Genomic DNA, 16,964 nt, shown 5'->3' on the forward strand with positions numbered 1-16,964 from the left:
CAGTCATGGTAAGTGCTACTATCTCTTTAGCAACAATGCTCTGGTTTAAAAAGCACAGCGGCAATGAGGCGTATGGATATGAAGTTTTCATTTTAATATGCGTCAGAGGGTGATGTAATAAATTGCACTTGTAAACAAAACATAAACGTTCACAAAGTTGAGCAACATTTAAAGACAATAGTTGACTTGGATTTAAAAAAAAAAAAAGGACATTTAAGGTGAGAAATGAAATGCATCTGGCACAAATTTCCACAAAAACGATCTTTCCAGTCAGATTCCAGCCACTGCTTTCTACATACTTAGATTACCTGAGATAAGTTTGCTTATAAACCAAACAATTATATTGTATTACACAGAGACATGTAGATTTTATGATGTTACATATCGTTAGCTTCATAGCATAATTGCCTAAGTCATGGACTTAGTCAAATGACTTAGGCACTTATGCTATGAAGCTAACGATATATCAACGTAAAAGCAGGCAGATAGATAACATTAATTATACTGATGCAAGTACAGTACCTCTTAACAGAAGGTGACCTTACACTGAATGATGTGATGATGTTACATGTTATCACTGAACACAAGATTTAACGATTTTGGATGGTTATGCAGTAAGCAGATAGTCCCTTACACTAATGATCAGCCGACACAAACAGTAGCTCGACTGTTTTTATCTGCCATAAAAGTCGGCGTATAAATTAAAACGTGCTGCAGTTGAAGCACAACAGCAGCGCAGGCCCAAAGCAACAACAACAAAAAGTCATATATAAATTCCTATGTTGGATTGTTGAGGTAATCCCTCACTAAATATTTTCCGTTTTGAGCACCGACTCTGAGTCGCGCGTAATTGGAAAAGAAAAAGTGTCACTTTTCATCAGACGTGTTCTCTATGTAGAGAGGGTTTAGCTGCGTTCGTCTCATTGTGTGCTCAGAGCACCCAAACAAAACGCTATGTTTACCACTGCATGCAGTGAAGCCATAAATGGTCAAAGAATGAGATTTTTGGTGGGGGCATGTGTGAATCGAATGCTTTGAATCACTCAGGGTGCGATAACAGGACCGCGCTTCGGTCCTGGCAGCCTGTGGCTTTTGTTTCAGCGTTGTTTCTGTTAAATTATGAAATGACTGATACATGCTTTAAACATTTATTGAAATCAATTTTCTGGTCAGACACCAAAAGCGTGATAAAATGTACAAACCTCTGCAAGACCTTTGAATATTGCAAATATTCTCTGAACATCTGTTGTTTAAAAAGAGTTTTAAAAAGTGAAATATACTGAAATATACTCAGTCTTCCTGGGAGAGTAGACTAGTGAACGTCTACAGTATGGCCCACAAATAACCCCTTGTCTAATCCAGATCCTATAAATCTACAAAGTAAAATGGGGAAAAACACTTTACCCGATTGAATACACAGTGAGTTGTACTGCTTATGCCGATGGGCCTCGTGCCAGAGTGCATTTCAGCCTCGGGCATCGATGTCAGTCCATCACACAGAGTGCCCAAGCGGGAAATCCTTAATGTGTTGTCCATTTCATTCCCTTATTTACTTTAAAGTTCCTCATGTGTCAAGTGGTTATTTGAAGATCATACTGTGGGCCACTAAACAATGATAAAGGCAACTTTGGACTCTGGAAGTTGAATTGACGACGGGCTCTCCCTGGTTCCTTGTTTCTTCTTGTCATTCTGTGGCTCATCTTAAAGATTCAAACAGAACCTAATGAGACTGAGCCTTAGAGGTTTGCACACGGTCCAGTTGGGGAACCTGAGCCCGAACGTGAGCGGGTTAGGTTAGCAGCTGCCTGATCTCTCGGTGAACGTAGCAAAGGAAGTCCATGTAGGAAGCCCCGCCGTGCAAGCCTTTGTCCTCCACCAGGAACTGACGGAACAGCATCTCCGGTTTGTCTTTCTGCCTCACAATTTGCAGCTGAGCAGGGCAGAAAAGAGAAGTGTGACTGATTTCCAGCACAGCTGGAACACAGGAGCTGTCACACTACAAAATCTATTCACATTGTTTCTGTTGTCACAGCTGGCACGTTCCTGTTTTTGTGAAACATGTTTCTCATCTATTTTATCGAATTTACTTCAGCTTCACTTTAAGGCTGGTGTGTGTGTATATGTGTGTGGTCCTCTGTGGATCCAGGATTCAAACTTTCTATATATTAACTGCTCAATAGCACTGGGTGTGCAGTGCATGGGGCCATTTGTACAGTGCTTTCTGTAGATGTACTTTGATTAGACTATTTATATAGAAACAGGGCAAAACATGAATAAATGAATGATGTTTTTGCAACTTTTGGGGGAGTGTATTTACTGTAAAGCTCCACTAGAGGGAAGCAGAGATCAACAAAAGCCTCAATATCGTCTCTGCCTCACCTCAAGTAAACCATGTTCTCTTTGGTTTAAATAGGTTCAAATATAAAGGATGTGAACTGTGTTTAAACAATGCTTTTGGATTGTGTTTCGCTTACCTTCATAGAGTTTGACCTCTTTTCAAGAAGGCCACTGATGATGGAGCGGACCTTCCTCGACAAAGGGTTGTCAAGCTCCGGCAGCGCACACTAAAACAAACAAACAAAAAGATTTAGTGTAATTAGGAGCAGTTTGATCACTAAAAATAAAGACCAGTCCTAAATACTGCTTGCCTCCTTCCTGTGCCGCAGTACCACATACTGAAGTGTTTGAGTTCTGCCTTGAAAATAAACGTGGATCTTTGATCTCTGTGTGCGGGGCGTACTTGTTTAAAACTTTGAGGTTTACAAAAGCTTTGACTCAGTTTAGCTCATTTTACACAGCAGTGGAGTTCAAGTGAGTCATACTTCATAAAATGTGGGCACAGTCGAACATGACTGAATTATGATGTGCTGAGATGATTTCTCAAAACTGGACTTTTACCATCCAGACATTCTCTGACCATACCGTAATGCCGCCAGGCACCGGGGAGCTAAAATGTCAACTCCAATATCTCAAAAACCATTTCATGTGGATTCTGAGCACACTGAGGCCAAAGTGATGAAATGAATGCTGACCATGTGTCCTTGCAGGTGGGCGAGGGAGGGCAGGTTGAACAGGCTCTGGATGAGGTCTGGTGAGCTTGCTTGGCCCAGCCACAGGAACATGGACTGGCCGTTCTCCAGCAGGAAGATGCCAGAGTCTGTGAGACGCTCCTCAGAGCAGCGCACAGGAGTGGCCGGCTTCTCGCTGTTGACGTCTATGTTGTGCTGAAAAACAGTACAAAGGGTTTAGCAACTGAAACTAATAGTGTGCGTCTAAGTGAGATGACCAAGCGCAAAGTGTTTTTATTCCCTACCAGAGGGATGAGGCGTGGGTAGAGCAGCAGCTGGGTGTCCTCCACTCCCATGGCCATGACCGACAGCCTCTGATGGGCTCTGTCGTCCGTGGAGAGCTCAGTGCTGCCCACCAGGGGGGCAGTTTTCATCAGGCTGTTCATATAGACTGGGAACACTTTCATGGCATCAGGAAGGATCAGCTACAGGTGGATTTATTAAAAAAATATATGGTTAGTTGTTTTTTTTAATCCTAAAGTTAAAATACACATTGAAACTTCTTTCTAGGTGTGATTCTCCCACCTGGCTAGCAGCGGAGGGGCTGGCACAGTTCTTCCTGTAGCAGGCCAGCATGTGAGCCGTCTGGTTCACCAGGATCTCCCTCACATTCTTTAGAGGCTGGTTCAATATGGCACGGTAAGCTGAGGGGGCAGGACAAAAGATTAGTTAAAAAAAACAAAGCAAGAGCAGGAGAGACAAAAAACATGGGGGGCGGCTCAGAGGCATCTGATGGCAAGTATGGGGGGAAAAAAAGGTGGAAGAAAAGGTAAAAAACCAAAAGGTAACAGAGGTCAGTAACACAGCTGGACTCATGGTCCGCTATGTGCAGATTACAGAAGGACGGGACGGCATCATGTGAAACATATGAGTAAAAGTAGATTATTTAGTGATACATGGGATATAATCAACAAATGTCAGATGACATTTGAGTGTGTTAGCAGGCCGTGCCTCTGCACTACATCATAAAATATGTTTCCCACAAGCAGAGTTTGAACTAATGCAGTCCACCTGAACTCCAGAGGAATCTAACCTGATTTGGCAAAGAAGTTGATGAGCGAATCCGTCTCGCAGCTCTTGTACAGCTCTGACAACTGCGAGCTGCAGTTCAGACTCAGGTTGTGGATGCGGAGACGCCGCTGCCCGCCGATGGTGGTGTACAGCAAGGCACACTGGGGAAAAAAGCGTGAAACATAAGCTTTAAACATACTTGGGTTTTTAATCTTCAGAGAAAAGATTTCAAATATGACCAGTCTGGGATAAAGCTTGGTTTAACACACACCTGCATGAGCGCTCCGGTCTCCTCGCTCAGTGTGTCGTCGTGCTTGAACTCTACTGTCACGCCGTTGTCGCAGTCCACCGCTGCCATCTCTACATCTGTGGTGTTGTTCATATAAATGCCGCCAAAGAAGTCAGTGGCTCTGAAGCCTAAAGGAGACAAAGACCAGTGTGAAAAACTGGGAGGTAACTCGCCGTGATAGATCAGAACACACCAAAAGAGCGACCGTGTCTTTCCTCTTACCCGTGCTAGTACGGACACGCATGATGGCATCAAACCCGATGCTCTTCTGTACATCTTTCCTCAGGTCCCTCAGAAAATGCTCCCCATCTGTCTCTATCTGTCAACAAAAAGCAAAAACAAACAAAGTTTTAGCCAGCAGATGGCAGTGTTGGTTGTTACTGTTGGAGCCGTGTCTGTAAGAAGCAGATCCAGGCATAAAAATCAACATTGTACTTATGTGCAAACTTCCCATGCTTACTGCACCGTTCCTTTGGGACTATTTTATATCAGACTGGCTTCTGTGCCAAACTCATTATGTAGGTACAATTCACTTTTATTAGGCAGCAAACTTTGCCTCTGTGTGAAATTAGGACTTCTTAATACAATTACAAGAATAAAACAACTGCTCGTTATGAGTCTGCATGCAGCATTTGTGCGTGCGTGCGCTTAGAGCCAAATACAATGTAAACAGGCACCACACGTCTGCTGGTACCTGGAAGTTGCTGTACTTATAGACGGAGCCTCCGGTGTGTGACGGCACATCAGCCATGGTTGCTATGTCCGTATACTGGCTGGGGAAGAGGAAGAGATCCACACAGCAGCCACTTGCCACACAGTCTTTAGACAGCTGCTCATAAACACCTTTCTGAGGCTGGAACAGGGTCTGTGGAAAAGTACAAGACAGTTTACCAAGATTAGGTCACCAGTTTCAAACACTTATTGTAATTGGACTGAGATCAGACCAGCATTGGTTTTCCTTATGCCCAGCGCTGTGTGTTCAGAATTCAGATTAGGGGCACAACTGACATAAAAAGGTACTCACCTTCTCCTTGTCTGTGTTCACCAGCTTTTTATCATCCCTGTTCTTCAGTTTGCCTGGAGCCTCGGCAGTGGGCATGGACGATTGGAAGATGAAGAGCTTTCCGCTACATTCTGCTGCCTGGAGGGCGGCAAGAGATGGAAGGGGAAAGAAGATCTCGCTTAGCCACGAGGTCAAGAGGTGAAAAAAATATCAACTCCTGCAAATATTCTAATGCTAGACTTCATGTACGCCACATAAATGGGCACGAACAAATAAATACGTCTCTGACTCCTCGCTGTTGTGTAATATCGCAACTGCTTCCAATTAAAAGCTGCGTGGGAACTTTCCCTTTGTCACTGGCCAAAACACTGACTTCATATCACTGGGAAAGCTTGCTGGACTTTAAGTAAACACAAACATATCAGGGGGAGTAAAATCTACATGTTGCTTCACTCAGTTGATAGGTTGAATGAGTTCAAGCTTGAGAGCCAGTGTTGGTGAGAGCATAGTAGCACTGCGTTTTAGATTTAAATTACCCCAAACCTTTAGGAAGCCCACACCCTCCCTGAAACAAACCTACAGTAAGTGTTTGTTTCAGGGAGCTACACTCAGTTCCACTTCAGCGTTGACAGGTGTCACACTGAGGCTAACCTTAAATGCCTCCACGCCGGCCTGGATGACAGGGGCAAAGACCGTTTCGCTCTCTGCGGTGTCCGCAAACATGTCAGGGATCTGGTCCAGGAGGCTGCAGAGACAAGCAAGAGGATTATGGTTTGACACGGACGTGTCACACTGCCTCGTTAATGCTTTCACAACAGCTACTCTTGAAATGTTTGACAGTACTTTGCGTCCGATGCTCTCTGCTAGAGGGCCCTCTAAGATAAACAGTGACTCCGCACATCAGTGACGAAGTGCTTCTTACTTGTAGATGACGGCTCTCGAGTCCTGGTAGTTGACAAGGAAGCCATCGAGCAGCGGGACGAACATCTCGGCCGTGTCTGACACCACCATCATCTGCGGCTGAGCCAAAGCGCTCTTCACGTTGTAGAAATGAAGGACCTTGTTGTAGGTGACAAAGCCGACCTTTATTGCTGAGGTCTCCATGCCTTCCTCTCTGTGGAGAGAACGAGCAATCGGTGAATTCCAGGATGGATTAAATCCAAAGGATGTGTATTTACTGGGGAGTCTTGCCTGCCGTGGTCATTTTTTGCTTCTACACTGTGCCTCCAGGCGCACAAAGATGATTTTGGGTTAAGGTGGCAGCACACGTAAAGAATTAAAGACACAATACCTGCTGACATTTATCAGAAACCCCTGGATTCAGAAGTCTAATAGGCAGCTGCACTGACCTGGACCATGAATAAAAACCTGTCACCATATGAGTGATTTCAAAACATTCTTTCCTGACAATCCCAACTGCACTTTGTAGACGTACGTTCTTAAATCAAGGGCTCGCACCGTAGGAATATGTAATGTGACTGGAAACAGCTCCTCGGGGCTCCTCTACAGCTACAGCTGCTTTTCTAAATAACAGATTCAGCAGATTTTATTTATTGTGCTCTTCCTCATACCAGTGGTGATAAAAATATCATTAAAAGCCTTCATCTACACATCTGGATCTATTTAAAGTTCCCTCCACCTTCTTAAGTGAATTATTCATGCATTTTTTCCAAATACTGCAGAATTACATGAACCACATGAAAACCACCGAGTATCCAGTGGGTTTAATTTAGTGCCTGTGAAAGCAAAAGCAGAGGTTCAAACGCAGCTAAAGAAGCCCTTATCTTGCATATGCTTCTGCTAGGTGTTTAAAGAGTGATGTCATGGCAGGAGACATTTAAGGAAATGTTGTTGCTGGCACTGATGGACTAGTGAGAAGGCAGGACAGTTTCCAAGTTATTTTGGGAGTAACCAGGTGAAGTACACAATCCTCTCCTCTAACATAAATCAAGTCATTCTTAACAGAAAACCATAACAAAGCTTTTTGTTTAGGATACTTTTCAAAGATGGGAGCGTGCACTGTCATATTTTCCCTTTTGGCGCTCCCTCGTACCCGTCATCTGCAAAGTTTCATGTTCAGCTGATGTTCAGCAGGATGGCTGATCTGTAAGGCTTCAGGGGAAGCCCTGCAGCGTAGTGAGCAAGTGTGCTTTTTACTGTGTGTACCTGGGCAGCTTCTCCAGCAGAGTCTTCAGCTCATCACATATCAGCTTTACCAGGCCACTCTTAATGTTGTTATAGGACACATCAATCATGAAGATGTAGGCAGGAGGATTTGGAGGCTTGTTGTTCTGTGGGAGAAACAGCAGCAGGCACAATAAATGAGTTGCTCCTTTTCGGGCAATGATAGCTTGGCTGACCTCCAACGTAACATGTCGAATTTACAAATAGGAAAGCAGCTCTCCTTGGCCTTTTAAACACACAAGTCACGAGATAACACACCGTTATCAGAGACCTATATCAGTGAGCTCATAACAGGATCAATCATTGTCTTCCACTTTAGGTTTCTGTTATTCATCAAAGATATTTCCCTCTATGCTTCTTTATAACTCTGAACACCGTATCAGGGATAAATTGCTAAAAACAAGGGAACAGCAGTGAAGTTTGTGAGGGGGCTTGTCAGTGAGATATTATGTTTCCACAGTTACACCCATTACAAGACACTCACCTTACAGGCTTTTGTTTATTATCTGGCCTTGCCTAGATTGTTTATAAGGCATATTAAACAGAGCAAAAGTAGGCCAGTGGAGTGACTCAGCTTTGCCTACTTACTTTAACCCTCTAATGTTCTCAACAGGCTCAGTGGGGACACTGATTGGCATCATTGACAGTTTTTTTGTACTTTGAAGAGACTGAGCTGAACCCTGTTCTGTCCTGTTCGGGCGATGCTGAAAACACAGGATGTTTGGCCAAAAATGTCCTTTGAAAAATCCAAAAAGCCGTTCTTCCGATACAAATCTCTTTTACTGCGTTCAACAAACTAAACAAAGAATCAGCTATTTGAAGTGATACATCATTCAGTTGCATCAGTGCATAAACTCATCCTTTCACAAGCAAACAACGCCTGAATCTAAGTGCTTGTTTCTATCAGTCTGACCAGCTTTATTTACCCTGCATATTGTGTACTTGATATCAGTCTTTGTGTACCTTACAGTAATCCAGAGTGGCTACAAACTCATACGATCCCAGGGACAGTTCGGGCCTCTCATAGAAGTCCACCCTTCGGCCCATGTGGTCCAGATGTTGGAAGTAGAAGACTGGCACTAGGAGCAGAGAGAGAAATATAACTCTGTGTTGAGCTGATCACTGTGTGCTTTTTCTTCTTTAAATTAAATTTAATAACTTTCATCTTGCTCCCTCGGGACAGACTTTCAAATAATGAGGTTAGCATTTGTATAAGTAATCCCTGTGAGCCAAAAGCTCAGGCTTTAGCCTGCTCTAAACAGTCGTTTGGGTTTTTTTGTCTGTTTACTCCACATGACGTCAATAAGATACGGTCATCTTAAGCACTCAGCTCTGGCTATAAACACCCATCTGCCTTTCAAATGTATGAAGTGCAGTCATTCACAAGGAATATATGTCTTAAAGAGAGGGGCAATAGAGCTCAACAACTTGTTTCAGACAAAGGATGAACTGGGATGCTGCCACAAGATCGAGTATAACAACAATAATATTGTAATATTCTGAACAGTGAATCACACACAGAGTCCAAGGATTAAAATATAGTTAGTTTTTCTGTATTGTGCTGTACCTTCATTGACACAGTTGCAGAAACCACACTGGTAGCGGCGCCCTCCATCAATAAATTGCATGTAAGGGCACATATACGCCTTGCATCGATTACAGCGGACTGGGCCTGTATCACCATGATTCACAACATACAGTGGAGTCTGCACAGAGAATAAAGATAAATAGATCAGCTCTACGGCACCCAAATAAAAACACTTTGCTTTCAAAATGAGAAGAGTTTATCATAAAATAGAATAGAAACGGTGAGGATTACGCACACCACGCACAGATGACAAAGTGTCTTCGCACTGTTTATTCAGTACTCTCTGACACAACATAAACTGAATATGTTTGCATCAGATGAACTCCAGTGCCTTAAAACACATGTAGACAGGGCAGCAAGCAGGTTTGTTATTACACCAGCAAATTTAAGGAGTAAAAGTGTTTATAATATCTTGGAGCTAAGCAAAAGCAGTTGTATGACAACAGCAATGAAACAACATTAAGACCCAGCAGCGTGCTCTTTTGGTTCTCTACAACCTCAGAGCAGTGATTAACTATGGCTACTCTAAATTCCCTTTTGCACTGGATGGGACTGAGTCTAATTTTCCATTCTTTTTGTATAAGACTTTTTTGTCTTCTCTGGTCCCTGCAGATCTGACATTAGCCAATTAGCCAAAAGCCAGATGAGACAGTGCTAACATTGCCTAAAAAGGCCAACTGGTGTCTGGGACAAGGCGAGTGTAGAGGGGAAAATATCTAAGACAGGGTTCTTGGACCACACGTGATCCAAAAGGAGGTCATTCGTGGGACAAATGATCTTTTGTAGTTCATGGAAACATCTATTAAAGGAGAAATAACAGTGTAGAATATGTAACCATCACAAGTGACTTTTGACATTTTAACGATCCTGTCTCTCTTACAGGAGGATGCCAAAAAGACTTTAACATAGACTTTATAAAGTGTCAAACTCTTTGGGAGAATATGGCATAAACAACTGGTTCTCCTTCTACAGCATTAGAAACAGTCAGTGTCAAGTGTTCTTTATGAGTAAGATTTATGAATCATTATATATGACAGTGTTCAAGATTTCAAAAACACAGCTCAGTCCAAGGATAAGTGTGGGATGGATGAGCAACAGATATGAATAAATTCTCAGAGACAGTGGTGTATATTAGCACCCATCAGTCATTGCAAATGTTACATTTACAGTACAAGATGAGTTTGTTTTCCTCTCTCTTTCTACTGTATTTTAACAACAGACTGTATATTAAAAAAAGATTGTAGTGATGATGCATTAGTGCCTAAAAACCTGAAACTCTACCTGAAAGCCACCAGATGGAAATCGCTACGGTGCGAATCGGTAACTTACCTCATTCTTTGGCAAACTGGCAAAGGGTTTGATGATGGCAGCAAGGGGCACTTGGCACTGCTTGGCCAAATCAGCAGTGCAGGGAAGCGAGTAGGTGGTGCAGCGGATGAATCTGGGGCTGGCATTACCTGGATTTAGCAAAACGAAGCATAAATAATCTGTTGTTTATTCCAATTCATATTGTTATATTATTTCAATATAAGGACAGTTCTTTGTTTTTACTGTTAAATCTTTCCCAAATAAACTCGCTATAAGGGATAAATGAATACTCTACTGTAACTAAATGCTCAACGAAAAGTTTGGTTATGCATTTTTTACCTTGATCTGTCACTGTGAAGTCAGTGGTGACAAGAGGTGGAACCTGTCCTCTGATGTTTGTGGTGAAAACCTGTCCTCCTTGTTTCACTTGGTCATCCTCGATCACATGGGTCTAAAGTAGAAATGTTATGCATTAAAGTGCAATCTGATATTTATTAACATCATTTAGTTAAAAGCACTTTTTTTTTTTTAGAATGGATACTTCATTAAAGGTAATCATATTGTGCTAGTTTTCAACTCCATGTTTTTGCTACAGTAATTCTACCTGATTTACAGTTAAATATAATTGTTATTTATCTTGTACTGAGACTTGCCCACAGTTGATCCATTGTCTGAAATGAGCTGTTTTAGCTCCTTTTCCTTTAGGTTACCATCCCTACAATGTCCAGTTTATTGTATTAAAAAATATTTTGTAATAGGTTGAGTATGCAACACCCTCAACTTCGGGGCAACCACTTTTGGCTGTAAGGTAATTGTACAGACTGACTGCAGTCACTCTCAGACAAGGTTTGCAAAATATTTCCATGTAATTCATAAATGCAGACAGAGTCTGACTCAGTCCATGGTGACGAGTACAACATATCTCTTTGCGCGACATCTCTCGTTGCAGTGGTAGACTCGACTCAGCTGCTTGCAAACTGGTTGTATTCCAGTTATATTCCTATATAAAAACAGTTATGCCACTTTGGAGTTAAAACGCTGTCTCGTAGCAACTACGTCACTATTTGTGAGGGAATTTCTGTTTCAAATCTATGAGGTCATGACTGGAGTTTGCATTCAAGTACTTAATGTGAATTTCCACATTTATTTATTGCCGTTAATCGTGGTATTATTACAAACTGATGTATGTGATAAGTTGGTATGTAACTGCAAACTTAACCCAACTTAATGGCAAATGGACAGCTGATTGATAGCAGACTGACACTATCTTAGAGTTGTTTTATCAACGTCTTGACACACCAAAGTCAATTTTAAGACAAAAACCGACTGCAAGTGGTCAAAGACCTGACCCCTGGCTTCAAAGCAACCATTTCTAAGGCAACAAGTTCACTGTACAGGATCACAACAATTTTGGTTTCGCTTTGGTGTCCTATCAGTGTTTTTGCCTAGTGTGACTGTAGCATAAGCCAACTTTGTTCTGATTGGCTGCCCCTTATTCTAACAGCAGGTAGGTGTGGCTAATGTGCTCACAGCCTGAGATGACCATATTAGTCATGCTACCCCTTTGACATCACACTGAACAAAGCGCTTAAGAAAAATACACAGAAACTGGGTATTTAGAGTAGCTTGAATCCTGAGCTTTTGGGCCTCAGGCTTCAGACTTCAACATAAAAGCATAATATGTCCATCATTCATAAAGACAGGAGACCTGCCATGACAAAATAAAAACATACTGTTCATGCCCAGATCTGAAGACAAATTAATATCCCCGAACACTTTTTATGTAATCTTAGACTTTTTGCTTAATCCTTTTGTTTGCATTAGCCACCATTTTAATTAAAATCACTACAAATATTTAGTAACAAAGTAGCCGATGTCAGTAATTTTGCCACACAACTCTTGAAGAATGAATAAGCTGCTAGTTCACGACAAAAAATGAGGACAGACAAATGTGCTGTGCTGATAAGTGAAGGCATGCTTTTCACTCACAATGCTAGGGATAGAGTCGGGGTCCAGTTTCTTCTGAGGTGGGCCAGCCATTGCAGATTGTGCTCCAGGAAAGGCTCCTGGCATGTTTTGCTGAGGCCCAGCCATGTATCCTCCAAACTGACCTGTACATTGAAACAACATCTGTAGGTATTTATTGGCTCCACTGAAAAGAATGCAAGAACAGTCAGCTGTATTATAACTACTTGATGAATTAGCAGCGATCGTTAACTCTGATTTCCTGGGTCTTTTCACGTGTGCTATGAATAAATCTTCTTTTTTTCGGTACCTGTACTAGTTTTATTTTGTTGTATTTATCCGCGGCACCTTAAAGGCCGGTCCATGAAAATATTGTCGGGCATAAACCGGTCCGTGGCGCAAAAAAGGTTGGGGAGCGCTGCTTTACAGTATATTATTTCTTGTTTTTTATTTTATATTCTTTACTTTTGTGTGAATCTGCATGCTCCACCTGCCTGTCACTTTGCTGCTAGAACATGTGAATTTCCCCAATGAGGGACAATAAATGATATTTCTATTTCCACGGAGGGTACACTGCTGACACTGTTCTTGAATTTTCCTGATCAGAATCAAAGCCAGATTGTGTTGTATGCTGTATAGATTGTAAGGTCCCTAGATGCAGATGTTGAGATACCTGTCTAAATGAAAACCTGTGATGTCCACTGCTTTTGGCTCAGAGTTACCTGCTTGCTGGGGGTATCCTGGCTGACCAGCAGATCCCAAACCAGGTTGCTGGAAACCTCCAGGGCCTGGAGGAGGTGGCCCAGGGAACGGTCTACCCATGCCTGCCATTGATGTGCCTGCCATCGACTGGCTTGCCATTGGCATGCTTTCTGGGGGTGACTGTGGAGGAGACATCAGAGGGGACATGTGGGGGGACTGCAGGCCTGGAGGCATCTGTGGTGGAGCCATTGTTGAAGGAGGTGGTGTCTGGAAAGGCTGCTGAACAACAGAGCTTGCTGGAGGAGGAGGGCTCTGCAGTCCTTGGACTAAGAAATAAAAAGAGCACATCTTATGTAGTGAGTTTTCCAACCTAACAATTCCACTAAAAGACTATAATTAAAAGACCGTATGATCTGAGGCTATACAGAAAACTTACCATGGCTGCCTAAGTTCATAGAACTCATCTGATTGGTGAGCTGCTGTGTTGGAGGCGGGCCAGGTGATGCCATGCTGTTGTATAGTGAGTGTGGTGGTTGTCCATACGGTGCAGATACAGCTGGTGGAGCCGGGTAGCTGAAGATCATAACAACAGTTATTGCACTGAGCTATACGTGAGGTTCAATGCATTCTTATATTTGCACAGTTCCTTGTTTTTAAAGCTGCTTTAAAGACATGGCAAAAGTTAGCAGCTGTTATTGCAACAACCTATTAACATAACTTAACAGTGAACATCTTTCATGGTGTGGGATGGTGAAAAATACATTTATTTTTTTATTTTATTTTTTTTTTTTTAAAGGCAGATGGCGTGAACTTTCAGCCCACATAAATTCATCACTTTGTTGTTTGTACTTCAAGGAAAATCAGTCGATCTGAGTCGGTGCAGTCTGATAAGGAACGTTACCTTTGAGGATGAGAGCCATTCTGCTGGACGTTTGGATTGTACTGACTAGACCCTGCAGGCAGAGGCATGCTAGCAGCTGGGGCAACTGATGATTTCATCATACCTTCAGTGAGTAACAGACATTATAATATCAGGAGCTGATATAGCTTCAAAATGAACCATTACTCTTACTCTGAAAGACATGCACATCAAGATAAACAAAAAAAAAAAAAGTTATATTTAATACACTTAAATGCATTTTACCTGCAGGTGGAGCACTGAATGCCTGAGGTGGGCCCCCATAATGCCCGTAGAGGGGCTGCGTAGGACCAGATCCGAATCCACCTTGATATGCCCCCATCCCTGGCTGGGCCTGGGAGTACGGGGGTGCAGCGACATAACCCTGTTGACTCATGATGCTGGGATGTCTCTCACAGTCTTCTCATGCCAAGATGAAAGAGTATGACCTAGGGCAGTGAAACTGGGATACTTAGATTATAAAAAGTAAACAAGGACTTCAGTTTTATATATAGCGATTTTAATTTGTTTGTTTGTTTTTGTCTGAAAAAAAAAGTTTAATATGAAAATAAAGCTGCTTTTGGCTGCCAAAGTGGAGAGCTTGGCAAGTCTCATTTTTACGCTGGATGCCTCTCCTGACAAAATACTAAATGGCCTGTATGTGTATAGCGCTTTACTAGTCCCTAAGGACCCCAAAGTGCTTTGCACATCCAGTCATCCACCCATTCACACACTGGTGGCAAGCTACATTGTAGCCACCCTGGGGCGCACTGACAGAGGCGAGGCTGCCAGACACTGGCGCCACCAGTAGGCAACAGGTGAAGTGTCTTGCCCAAGGACACAATGACTGAGACTGTCCAAGCCGGGGCTCGAACCGGCAACCTTCTGATTACAAGGCAAACTCCCAACTTGAGCCACGATCGCCCCTCAAAGGCAGTCGCATCTCCTCCTGGAATCAAACCAGGAAGCTTTTGCTTGTTAGGTGAACGTTTATGTAAAAACCTGCTAAAAATCCTAGATGTTTGTATCCAGAACACAAGCATATAATGAAGCTTGTGTCTGCCAGGTGGCAAGGTTGGACAAGTTAAATCAAAACTTTTTAGGTCTGGTTCTTCATTGCGACACATACATAATTACATGTGACTTGTACCGGTAATCATACATTCATAAAATTAACAACCGTTTGCACAAACATTTGGTGGATCTTTACGCTCCTCATTCAAAACCAAATCATATCTTCAGTGTTTACAAACCACACCAATGACTACTGATATTTGACCTCATGCAATGATTAGCACACAGTAAGATGAACCTTTGACTGCTTTATCTCGCAATAAACAATGCCAATCTGTTGGTGTATCATCAGTAATTAACAACACCAGCAGCTCATTTCTGTTTTTGCTCCAGTGTTTACCAAAGTGTTTACATTGTTTTTCTGCCAACATTAATAAACCTTTAACCAAAATGCCTAGTTTTACTTGCTTTAAACTTGCTCTTAAAAAACAAATAAAAATAAAATAAAAATAAAGCCTTATAAACAAAACGTGGCCTGTAAAGTTTTTAAAAGGAAATGGGAACAGCTGGGCCAACGCGCAACAGCTGCCTATGACATCTCCATGATTACTTTTATAACTTTAAAGTGACAATTTTAAGCACGTTTCACCCAAATAAAACCTTTTAAAAATGCAATGAGTGGTAATTGAGCGGTGCAATAGTTAATGCGTGTGACATTTTCGAGAGCTGCCACGTCGAATACCGTTATGATGGCTTTTATAAAAAAAAATGGGGGGGAAAAAGCATTGCTGCCTTCCTTTAATTCACATCCAGCTGGAAACGTTGGCCCGTTTGCTGCTACTACACAATTTTGTCAGTAACACGTAGCTTGTTGTTTGACAATAAATGTAGCTTAATGCCCTTTTTTTAAAGAAAAAAAAGGAGGAGCAGTAATGTGACAACACAGCACTCGGCTCAGTTATAATCACACAGACTGAAAACATCTTGCTAGCAACGCGGAAATTACTACAAAGTTTTCCTCTGAGACAGAAACGTAGCTATTTCTACAATAAATACATTCAAATGAAGAATTACCGGAGATAGAAATACTCACGTCTGTTGGCTGTAATCTACCTGTGTGTCGGGCAGAGTCCTCTTCACTATCTACACCTCTCAGTTGAAGCAGAGTGCCACGTCAAACTCCACCACGGCACCGGTCGCTCTGTTGGTTTGTGCGACGAAACCAGCGTTTCCAGCCACGTAGAGAACGGTGAGCTGCTTCCTGTTATGCGTTTCAAAATAAAACTCTTAACGACGAATAAACTTGCTTATCCAAAATGAACGATGCAAACGCGAGCCTGAGTGTAGAAATATCAATATTTTACGACTAACTAAAACAATAACAACCTTTTGTACCCTTATTTTTTTGTTTCAAAACGCTACTTCACGTTGTACGTTGAAGGAATTACATGCACTTCTGTTTCGAGCAGAATGGAGTGGCTAATTTGACGAGGCCCAGACGCAGTTTGCCGTGTGCGCATGCGTGGAAGAGAGGGAACCCATACACGTCAGCACCACTGGCTCCACAGGGGTTGAGTGGTGGTCCTCGAGAGTACATGCGTTGTTTCGTCACCTTAGTAACGCACATGAGCTTTCTCTCCGACAAAAAAAAATGTCCTAGTCACACTTCATTTTTATATGTAATAAAACACATGAAAATCATATCAGACACCTACTTTAAATATTCTAATTAATTCCTTAATGAAGTTATACGGCAAAGAGAATGAATGGATGCTGATATGAAGCCACAAAAGTACATTCAGTACTCATTATTTAGGTATCTGACACAAACAAAGCTGGAATTAACATTCTCGATTTAAACAAATAACCAAGAAGTATTATTATAATATAATTCATTGTCTTCGTCTTTGCTGTCTCTAAATCATAAAAGTACC

At 42.2% G+C, this 16,964-nt stretch overlaps 1 protein-coding gene across 3 annotated transcripts; it reads right to left on the bottom strand.

Annotated features, from left to right (window-relative positions):
* Nucleotides 1–1,134: 1,134 nt before the first annotated feature.
* Nucleotides 1,135–16,601, bottom strand: sec24d (SEC24 homolog D, COPII coat complex component). Of its 3 annotated transcripts, none has more exons than XM_026161852.1 (24): nucleotides 16,426–16,601; nucleotides 16,124–16,291; nucleotides 14,263–14,465; nucleotides 14,020–14,122; nucleotides 13,555–13,691; nucleotides 13,139–13,444; nucleotides 12,441–12,562; nucleotides 10,791–10,902; nucleotides 10,473–10,600; nucleotides 9,123–9,261; nucleotides 8,519–8,634; nucleotides 7,538–7,662; nucleotides 6,294–6,485; nucleotides 6,023–6,116; nucleotides 5,393–5,509; nucleotides 5,063–5,233; nucleotides 4,591–4,687; nucleotides 4,351–4,496; nucleotides 4,102–4,240; nucleotides 3,594–3,712; nucleotides 3,314–3,493; nucleotides 3,033–3,224; nucleotides 2,475–2,564; nucleotides 1,135–1,930 (listed from the first exon to the last, which is right to left on the bottom strand). In XM_026161852.1, the coding sequence occupies exons 3-24, from the start codon at nucleotides 14,411–14,413 to the stop codon at nucleotides 1,790–1,792; spliced, it is 3,117 nt and encodes a 1,038-aa protein (XP_026017637.1). In that variant the 5' UTR covers nucleotides 14,414–14,465; nucleotides 16,124–16,291; nucleotides 16,426–16,601; the 3' UTR covers nucleotides 1,135–1,789. The 3 variants fall into 3 exon arrangements, with proteins under 3 accessions (XP_026017637.1, XP_026017636.1, XP_026017640.1); XM_026161851.1 differs by having other exon boundaries at nucleotides 16,417–16,601; XM_026161855.1 differs by having other exon boundaries at nucleotides 16,144–16,601.
* Nucleotides 16,602–16,964: the final 363 nt, after the last annotated feature.

This window comes from Astatotilapia calliptera, chromosome 3, assembly GCF_900246225.1.
Source record: "Astatotilapia calliptera chromosome 3, fAstCal1.2, whole genome shotgun sequence".
NCBI classification, from domain to species: domain Eukaryota; kingdom Metazoa; phylum Chordata; class Actinopteri; order Cichliformes; family Cichlidae; genus Astatotilapia; species Astatotilapia calliptera.

What these genes read in the sequence shown, in the direction of transcription:
- sec24d (XM_026161852.1), bottom strand. Translation starts at nt 14,413, where the DNA reads ATGAGTCAACAGGGTTATGTCGCTGCACCCCCGTACTCCCAGGCCCAG. An exon ending in AATGGCTCTCATCCTCAAAG is followed by an intron (nt 13,692 to 14,019) that starts GTAACGTTCCTT and finishes TATGATCTTCAG; the next exon opens with CTACCCGGCTCCACCAGCTG. An exon ending in AGACCGGAGCGCTCATGCAG is followed by an intron (nt 4,241 to 4,350) that starts GTGTGTGTTAAA and finishes TTTTTTCCCCAG; the next exon opens with TGTGCCTTGCTGTACACCAC.